Source organism: Orbicella faveolata, unplaced genomic scaffold (genome assembly GCF_042242905.1).
Source record: "Orbicella faveolata isolate gen_17 unplaced genomic scaffold, um_ofav_v1 contig_15, whole genome shotgun sequence".
Taxonomy (NCBI): domain Eukaryota; kingdom Metazoa; phylum Cnidaria; class Anthozoa; order Scleractinia; family Merulinidae; genus Orbicella; species Orbicella faveolata.
In genome coordinates, this window is record NW_028301542.1 from 8,562,501 (window position 1) to 8,572,500 (window position 10,000).

Genomic DNA, 10,000 nt, shown 5'->3' on the forward strand with positions numbered 1-10,000 from the left:
TTCTTTTTTCCGCTGTGTTTACTGTTTTGTAATTTCTCTGTTCACACAGACACGTTTGACTTCTCTTGTTCATCACCTGATCAAATCATGTGACTTTTCTTGCACGGCTGCAGAGCGTCGCGTCGCGCGAATTTTAAACTTGGGAAGTTCATTTGCTTCACGGCTTTGTTCGGTATTATTTCTTATTATATGGATAGCTCCGTGAGCGGTCAAGATGAATCAAATCCTGCGCTGTGATTGGCTACCCAAGCGGGCAAGATGGAGCTATCTTGCCCGCTCGGGACTACCCGCCGTGTCCCGCAAGAAAAATTTCCCCGAAAGCCATATAATAAATCCTTTATTGACCAACCTCTTCGGTCAAGATGGCTGGATATTGGCCTCGTTCTTTTTTTGCGAGTTTATAGACCTCGACTCCGTCTCGGTCCATAAACACGCAGAAAAAGAACTTGGCCAATATCCAGCCATCTTGACCTCACACTTGGTCAATAACCCATACATCTTCTTTCTCTAGTCATTGACTCGCTATAATTCACGGCATTGTTCAGTACTGTTTCGCCTTCTTCCCCAGCTCTGGCCCGCTCTCTTTTGCGCTCTTGTTCGCTACCTGTTAATTCTTGCTTTCTGTTGCTATCTTAATTTTTTTGATTTAGTGCAACCTTATTTTAAAAACGTTAGATCAACCTCCGCTATCGTTTGTCGACATGACAAATAGAAATGAGTCTTTTTTTCTTAAAAAATCCCACCAAGAAAAGATGGCTTTCTTCAAACACAAACCGAGTGGAGGGTGCAAGTCTCTGTCAACCTATTAGATGGAGTATGGCCGCGTGTCGGACTTAAAGACGGTGCGAATGCCTTGTTGTTCTAGGCAGCGGCGGAGAGACTCCAAAACTCCTTGGACATAAGGTAAAACGGCGGTGGATTTAAATTCCGCGACAGGTTCTCTTTTTGGGGTTGTTCGTGCCTTTGTGATCTGTACAAAAGAGGAGGGATATCCATTAGAAACAAGTACGGATGACAGATGTTTCTTCTCTCCAGCGATTGCTGATGGTTTGGTCACGAGACGTTTAGCCCGGCCTTACAGACACTTCAGAATACAGCGCTTTACTGACTGAGGGTGGTGTGGATCATACTCTAAGTACTGATCAGTATGTGTTGGTTTCCTGTAGACACTGATGGTAAGGCGGCCATCAGATTCTCTGTAAACTGACGTGTCGAGAAAGGCGATCTTGCTGTTGTTCTCGATCTCCATGGTGAAAAGGATTGATGGTTGTTGACTGTTCAGGTGTTGCAGGAGGACGTCAACTCTATCCCGATCCAGGATGGTGAAAGTATCATCTACGTAGCGTTTCCAGATCTTAGGCTTACAAGGTGCGGACTCTATTGCTTGTTCTTCAAATATCTCCATGTAGAGATTAGCAATAACCGCGGGTACAGGGCTCCCCATGGCTGCGCCGTCTCGTTGTTCGTAAATCGATCCGTTGTACTGGAAGTACGTAGATCTTAATACGAAATCCAAGAGGTCCGCGATTTGAACTGGTGTAAGTGTCGTGCGGTTAGCCAGGCCTGCGTCGTTCTCCATTTTTTGTAGCGCGGCTTGTACGGCGCCCTCGATCGGTACGTTGGTAAACAGTGACTCTACGTCGAAAGACACCATGATCTCGTGGTCCTGGATCTCTTCACTGGCGATGGTGGAGGCGAAGTCAGTTGAGTTCTTCACTGTGAAGTTCGAGTTACTTGCAAGAGGAGATAATAAGTTAGCCAAGAAAGCAGACAGGTCGTATGCAAAGGTGTTGACACACGACACAATTGGCCTAAGCGGTGTGTCGGCCTTGTGGATCTTCGACAAACGATAGATCCTAGGTGGTTGTTTGTGTCGGGGTCTGATCTTATTATGAACCGCCTCTGATATGTCCACTCCGTCTACATCGGGGAAACAGGGAGATCTATGCAGGAGAGGATCAAAGAACACGACAGGGATATACGACTCGCCCTTACCCAGACCTCCGCCGTTTCTGAACACACCCACGAGACCGGCCACTATCCTATATGGAATGAGGTCAAGTTTATTGATCGAGATCCTCACTGGTATACACGTAGGGTCAAGGAAGCTATTCACGTAAGACTTCACCCTAATAACATCAACAGGGATAGTGGAATTGAAGTTCCTGAAACATGGATACTCACGATCAAGAAACACAACAACAGGAGAACGGTACCACAGCGGACCACTGAGGGAACAGCTACTCGCCGGAACAATGGAACAATAGGAGGATCGAAATGTACCAATCACAGCCGACCTTTGTCATATAAATGATACCGTGCAATCAGTCGACCTCATCGCCTGAAGAAGACTAGCAGTAAGCAGTCGAAACGTCGCGATCTACATCTCAAGTGACTACATCGTGAGACAAACGATAATACACCTTATTATTGCATCTACCACGATGAATAACAACAACCTTTTCCTCGTCATTTCTGCTATACGTATTTAAGCTTATCAACTATTTGTTCCTCATTTCGCCATGTCCGTATTTAATTGACTGTATTTATTTATTTACAATATCGTATAAATAAACAGCGGAACAGGTCGTTCAGATTCTCTTCAATTCTCTTGACTGTTGATCGTCTAAAACACTTAATCACGACTTGAATCATTGGAAAATTCATACAGCTCATCAATTTTGTGACTTTCAATCTCTTCTTTTTCGGCAATCGAGTATGGTTAAACCTGTATGAGCTATTTATATAATTACAGGTAGCTTCTAGTTATAAAAACGTTTGTGAGAAAATTTATAGAATGTAGAGTATTTCTGCGGTCAGATATTGGGTACTTGCGTCAGAACTTCAAAGAATACCTATCTTGACACAGTGCATGCGACCGTAAAACGGCCTAAACAGCGGATGTTCGAAACCCGGGGGAGAGGAACTCCTATATGAAAAGGTTGGGGATGCTCGTCGTCTGGGGCACAAATCAAGGATTCTGGTCTCACTTAGGGTGTTGACGACGAAACATCACCATCTTCAGCTGTCAAAGTAACCTTTAGGGTGCATTCGAAGAAGTAATAATTAAAAGAAACGCTATCATTTAATTTCTGGTTTTAGGCTTGATTTCCGCTGATCTCTCGAGTACGCGAGTCGGGTCTACAAGTGCGCGAGAGATACTTTCTTGAACAGTGGCTAGTAATCGAACCTATTTCGTTTTAAGTGCTATCTTTTAGGGGTCTTATGAAGCTCGAGCAACTCCCATATTAGTCTCCTTTAGGAGTAAAACTCAAATTTTCCGAAGAGCATCCCTGACCTTTTCATATTCGAGTTCCCCTCCCCCCCCCCCCTGGGGTTTCAAATGTCTAAGAGGAAGTGACCCAGTGAAGAAGGAGTGATGGAGTGAAATCGCTTCACCACTACAACTAGGAAAATAATATTTTCCAAGTCTAAAAAGAAAAGAAAGAAAGGAAAGAGTGTGTGATTCCTGTTTTAAATCTTGCACCATTCCTGTTGTACTTGACCGTTTTAAACCAAAAAATTAGGGTGCGACGAAGGGGAAGGAAAAATTCAAAATCTTTCCAAAACCACTACTCTATGACAAGAGAACTCGACAAAACCTGGCTTCGACTACAAGTTTATTCTCACCAAAGTTTTCTTACTTGTACTTGACCACTACTGGGTTTAAGACGTCTTTGTCTATGTTGTAATACCGAAAAAATGCTAAACCCTCTTTAACTTAATTTAACAATAAAGCTAGTGGCTAGCAAATCCCAAAATAAATCCTTGAATTCAAAGTATCAAATACTAATTCCGAGTGGAATGCCTTTCAATTGAAAAATATACATTTATATATACTTTCTTGTACTCTTTGCCGTTTTGGCTTTTCGTAAAGCCTTTATTTGGCCTGCCTTGGCAGTCCAGAATGAGCTTCTGCATGCTCAGACAGCTTAACATTGTTGTAATCCTCGTCATGCCATGTTATCTCAAGTCGGTGATTCACAAAGTGATAGTCTGGCATCTGGACAACCTTCTTAGCTCTGCATGCAAAGAAGCAAAGGAACTCGAATTAGTGACACTGGGTCGAGTGCATCAGCATATAAAAAATACAATACTGTTTGAAATGTGAAAACTACTACTGTAGCCTGATCGTTGCCAGCTTCCGAAGTTTACTATCCTGATAAAAAAAAAAAAAAAAGATATCTCCTCCTAGGTAAGGTTGTTCGCTGGATAACTAACTGGATCTTGTGTTTGCAGTTCAGATATTTTTGGAGTGTTTAACACCAATCCCCACATGGGGCATCTCTAATCTAGAAGTCGGAGCTAAGGTCACTGATTCCACTGTAACAGTGACCACTAAAACTTATTCATGTCTTGATGAACTTATTCATGTCTCCTTATTGTAAGTCATCAATATCTTAAGGTCATTCGTCACATTTGCATTGCGCATCCTTACTGTGCATAATTTATGGCGTCATAAGCGCGCGCTCGTGCACGCGCATATTGAAAACATGACGAATTTGCCTTGATATTGAGCTCTGTCAGTTGAAAAATGGCTCAGGCTCACCAAGGAGCACGGGCACCCCAATTTTTTTTCAACTGTAATCAACTAATCACAAGCTTTGCGTGAGAAAAGATTGATCTAATTTCTATTGCTGAAATTGAATAAATAAGAAAAATAGCAGATACACTGTGGTCTTTTCTATTTTGCAGTCGGTAACCACGTCAAAAAATTTGCTTCAAATTTTTCATCAAGGATTTAGCTTTCTGCCTGAATCAAACTTAAAATGTTTGTTTGTGTCCGACACAATGTATTGACTGTAGCGTGTTCTTATGAGTCTGGGTTCACAAAGATTTTACAATTAGTGGGAATGCGTTCTTACAATAACCATTAAATAATGCCAAAATGGGGCATTTTCAATGCCTCACTGTTCCTTAATGAGCATGGGCAACCCCCTTTTTTATTATTTCAAAATTGAAGTTATCATATGACAAATATTCAGTGGACAAAGTTTGAACAAAAATCTATTGTCACTTTTATTTCAGAGGAATTACCTTAAACCGATAATAAAAAAGAAAAACTTACTTGTAAGTAGTTTTCAAGTCACATCGGAAATGGCCACCTCCTTCAAGCAACAGAGCCATGTTAAGATCACCTTTAAGCACCCCATCACGCACATACATTTCCTCAGTGCATGGCTCCCATTTCACGGTCTTCTTCTGCATAACTGGACTATTGGCAGGAAAGTTCACCCCGTCAAATCGAATTTCATAGGAAAAGCAGTCGCCTTCCATTCTGATGGACGAAAGGTCAGCCATATATACTCAGTAATGCTACCATGACCACTTAAGATAATAAACAAGAAAACATTCAATTAAACAGTCACAGTTGTCGACGTCTTTCTTCATTCTGATAAAAAAGAAATAAAAGATAGTCAGTGTTACCATGTAAAGATAAAGGGAAGACTTTGTCATTTACAGGGATAGTTAGCAATGATACATGATACCAGACAAAACCAGTGGCGATTTTTTTCTTCTTCCCTTTTATGATACACAGAGAGAACCATTTTGAAAAAATGCCTTAAAGTTTATATAACCCCAAATATATTTTTATCGGGATAATCTTATATTGCATGGAACAAATTGCCGCAAGCAGTTGTGTTGTTGGTTAAAACAGACTTTTTTATGAATTTATTAAGTCGGGATCACTAAGCACACGACCTAAGGCAACGGAGACAAGGGCTAGTGACGTCAAACAAGGATATTGGCGCCAGTTTTGAACTGAAGAGAAGAGGAATAGATATTGAAGAGTAGTGAGGAATTTCCGTAGTATGTCAATGAAATGACCTTTAATTTTTCTTGGCGATTTTATCATGTAACTTGTTTAGATGTATTGCCTATTTATGGTGCAAACTTCTTCAGGTTTTTAACTCTGGAAGACGTTTCCACGAGCTTGTAAACATCAGTTGATGAAGCATACTCATTCCACAGGGAATGCAAAGCTGAACTAAATAAACCGCAATCGCTTCGAAGATTTGTAGATAGAATTTCAGAATACTCTGACTTGGGATAACAATTTTCATGGCAATTCTCCGACGGAAGTATCACGTATTAATTTTTTGTGCTGCTTCATATAAATTTCCTATAAATCTTCTCAGCGAGAGCCATGAGCTCTACATCTTACTTTATGTCATTTGTGGCGATGCAAATGCCCCCGTCTTCGTAAGTCATGCTTCGTTCCCAAGAAAACCCCTCAGGGAACGACTGCTTGAAATAGTCTGGGATGTCTTCTGGGTATTTGGCGAATACCCTGTTGCCGTAATCGAATACTGTTGTCAAGATGTCGAAAGCGAAAGGCAGAGGTCCGCCGTCTATGACTGTCAGGTTCATAGTCTGTTTTCCCCTAAAACGCAAACAAGAAACCAAAAACGTAAAAAAAAGGAACTGTTCATATGCAGTGCGGATTTTTATTTTTCTGTGTTACAAAGTCCTTGGATAATGACGCCAGATACACTTCTCTGCTTTGCCTGATTAATGGCAATCGAAAAATAGTTCTAAAATGCTCATCAACAGCATTTTGTTAGTAGATAAAGCCCTTATTAAACAAGTCAATAAAAATGGCTAAAATGTATGCTGAAAGGTCCTTGACCCTGCCCATCTTTCGTTTAATGCTCATTGATTGTGTATAAATTACACTACAATCGCAATGCTTCAGTCTTGGTTAGTTGTGTGAGCACACATAACCGCCTTTTGTATATTGCCAGGTTTTGTGCGGGGTCAACCCTCAAAGTAGCCAACAAAAACATAAAACAAAGAACTTGCCAGGTTTCATTACCATTTGGCTCTATTATCTATACGCAAACCGTACAGTAAGTTCCTTTGACTGAGTTAATTGGTTGCTCGCTCTTTTGAATAGTGCGCACTTTTACAGTGCTTATACTTTGACACAAATGAGGCGACGACCAACTTTTCTATGTGGCAAAGAAAGAGAAACAGGGGAAAAGAAAGCAACTCAGAAACAAGGCGGGAATTACTTGATAAACTAGCTATGGAAACGTTAAATAAAGAGACACTTAACGGTCTGGTCGCATCACAGAGGATGTTTTCAATCTGACAAAAACCCAAGTAATGAAAGGTTTTTTTCAGGTAAATGATGAATGGCTAAGAAATACATAGCAAGTGGAGCTTTTTAGCCCCACAATCCTTGTAACATAGAGCAAAGGCAGGTAGATTTTAGGTTTCGATTTCGAGGCAAGGATAAGAATTAATTTTTGAAAGTCTTCATGTAGACTTTCTCGCTATCTTCGTTCGTTTACCTTTGGAGAAACTTCAGGTGTCTCGAGTCCAAACGATACAGCGCGTCCAGTTGAAACTGTGGATACTTAAAACCCCTGTATCAAAGTAATGCTTATAGAACTGGCTATCACAATATACCAAGAAATTGGGGATAAAATGAATTGTCGAATTTTCCTCGACCTCTAAATGTGAGCGTCCGAATAACCTTTGGCGTCCTTTTTAAAAGCTATAAGTCAAAGAGAATTTGTTCGTTTGGTCTCAAATTTGGACGTAGAACATAACTTGTCTACGGGCGGTCGATGCTTTTTTCATCGTATTTCGAAAATGTTCAGTAACTTTTCACGGAAATTAAATATGGCAAATCGCACACACGTTCTTTAGCGCTTTGGGTCCACAAAGTAAGGAACAAATTAGATAAACGAAAAACCAAATTTGCTTCGCGTTGTAGCTTTCAAAAGGTGATTTGGGCGCTCACATTTACAAGTCGTAAAAAATTCGATAATTCCTTTTTATTTCAATTTTTATTTTAATTCTTGGTATAGTTTGATAGCCAGCTCTATGAGCTTTAATTAATTGGAAATAGGGGTTCAGGTGTCTACAGTTTAAACTGGACGCGCAACATTGCTTGGACTTAGACACCTCTGAAGGTGTACGGTAACCGTAAGGGTCGTAAAATCGAAGGAAAGAGAAATAAACCCTGTATCTGTTGCGATATACGGAATAAAATACGGCTTTGGACGTATTCTCTATCTTGTTCAATGGGAAAAGAATATGAAAAAAAAAATACTAAGCAATGCTCGAAGTAAGGGTGCCGTAAAACTGACCACAATGATTAAACATTTGCAAACTTTTACTTACTCGAAAGGCCGGCCACTTCCTTCCCCTGTAATGACGAACTTGTGCCCGTTTACAGCACCGTCCATACGCAGTTTGATCTTCATTTCTGGTTTAATCACACTCTGCGGAAAGAGATTGGGATAAATCTGACATCAGCCAACAGTTCAAAATAAGCATTAGAGTAAATTCATCAGTCAAAATGAAACGAAACCTTTTCTCGTGCAACACTTACCATGATGGTAGACGCAAGTAAGATTTTAGCGCAATACAGCTCTTCTTGTTCTCGATCTGCTCTCTTCCAAATCACCAGGGTGAATGAGACCTCAGCACTGAGGATGCTGCTTTAAACCTGAATGTCACACCCAAAATTGAATCAATTATAAGCCAGGAACCCTAATGTAACAAAAAACAACTCATTGTAACAAACACCAACCCTTTGATGTCTATCATACCAAGCCACACGTTTTCGTTGTCCACGTACTATTTCAAAAACTCGTGCTTCGGGTTTCATCACCGGTTTCCAAACGCGACAAAACATTTGTTTTTATTGTTTTCGAGCGTTCTGAAACCCGATGAAACCCGAAGCGCAAGTTTTTGAAATTAGTTCTTCAACAAAGAAAATTTATAGAAATTATCATTACAATAAGTTTTCTGAATTTAAATATGTGTTATTTGAGGCGTGGAATGTGAACCTGTCACCTACTTGCTGCTTGCTGGTCTGTGATATTATTTTATTTACATTCAATGCCACGTTGTTACCTAACTGTATGTGACTTCTGAGCGAGCACGTTGCTTCGCAATGCAGATGGCAGAGTACAGATTTAGACCTCCTAAAGTAGCTTAAGAAGAGGAAACTTGTGTGACCAGCGCTATTCCAAAGTCTACTCAATATAAAAACCGGAGGAGAAAGTTGTTTCCACTGTAAGTGCCATTTAGGGGCCGAAGTGTATAAGCAAGGTTGAGACCGAACCAAAAGACAAGGTCGCAATCAATGAGGGAGAATTTAATTTAGAAAAGAATAGCTCTTTCTGTTTTGAGGACTTTAACAACTGTACCGTTATATTCAATGTCAGTAGTAAATAAGCTTGCTTTAAAGTCTATTGCAACTCTGTGTGATTAAATAAAGTTGTTCATCTTCATGTGTTGGTCTTGAATATGCAGCTTAAGAAACATTTTACACGCGGGTTTGAAATCGTTTCCAAGCACGTGCGGTTTTCATATCGTTTTTTATTGGTTTTCTAAACTCGATCATCCACCTTACCAGAATGAGGCGTTTTGGTTGGGTAACAACGACATGTTGTTACAGGGTAATTTTTGCGAACTTTCTCGTACAGTTTTAAATGTAAATTAGTTTTTTCACGTCGTGTTAGGTAATCGTCTATTGTTCATCACGTAACCTCGTTAAGTCTATTCTTCTGGTTCAACATTCCGTTTTAAAGCGTCGTAGTTTTCTAGCTGTATTCAGTCGTCAATTCCAGAGTGCCTTACAGATCTTGTAAGTAATCTCGTATTTTCCTTTCTATTTTTTTGCCGTTTTTCGTATTGTTGTATAATCGGTATATTTAAGTTGAAGTTTGTGTTTATTAATTTCTGTATTTGTTATTTTGGTTTTAAGTGAATCGTTAGAATTAACGACGAATTCAAAAAGTAGGTCTTTTTCATATGGAATTACATAATTCATCATATCATCAAGTAAAGATACTGTTATCTTGATTTTCATTTCCGTTAGCATTAGGGTTAACCTTCATTGCCTCGGTTAACGAAGAGTTGATACATGACATCAAAAGCGTGGTTATTTCCACGACTATATATAAGATCTGCCTGTTTCTTCGACGCAATCAGTCATTCAACCAGTCTAATTTGGCTTAGCAGATTTAAATTAAAC

At 40.0% G+C, this 10,000-nt stretch overlaps 1 protein-coding gene and 1 pseudogene across 1 annotated transcript; one reads left to right on the plus strand and one right to left on the minus strand.

Annotated features, from left to right (window-relative positions):
* Window positions 1-3,607: 3,607 nt before the first annotated feature.
* Window positions 3,608-8,525, minus strand: LOC149113424 (GFP-like fluorescent chromoprotein cFP484). Its single transcript, XM_089288295.1, has 5 exons — window positions 8,348-8,525; window positions 8,137-8,237; window positions 6,167-6,385; window positions 5,069-5,278; window positions 3,608-4,022 (listed from the first exon to the last, which is right to left on the minus strand). Exons 1-5 carry the CDS (start codon window positions 8,348-8,350, stop codon window positions 3,881-3,883), a joined length of 675 nt encoding a protein of 224 aa, XP_089144421.1. The 5' UTR covers window positions 8,351-8,525; the 3' UTR covers window positions 3,608-3,880.
* Window positions 8,526-9,409: 884 nt separating this feature from the next.
* Window positions 9,410-10,000, plus strand: part of LOC149113425 (uncharacterized protein KIAA1958-like) — a 2,989-nt pseudogene continuing 2,398 nt past the window's right edge.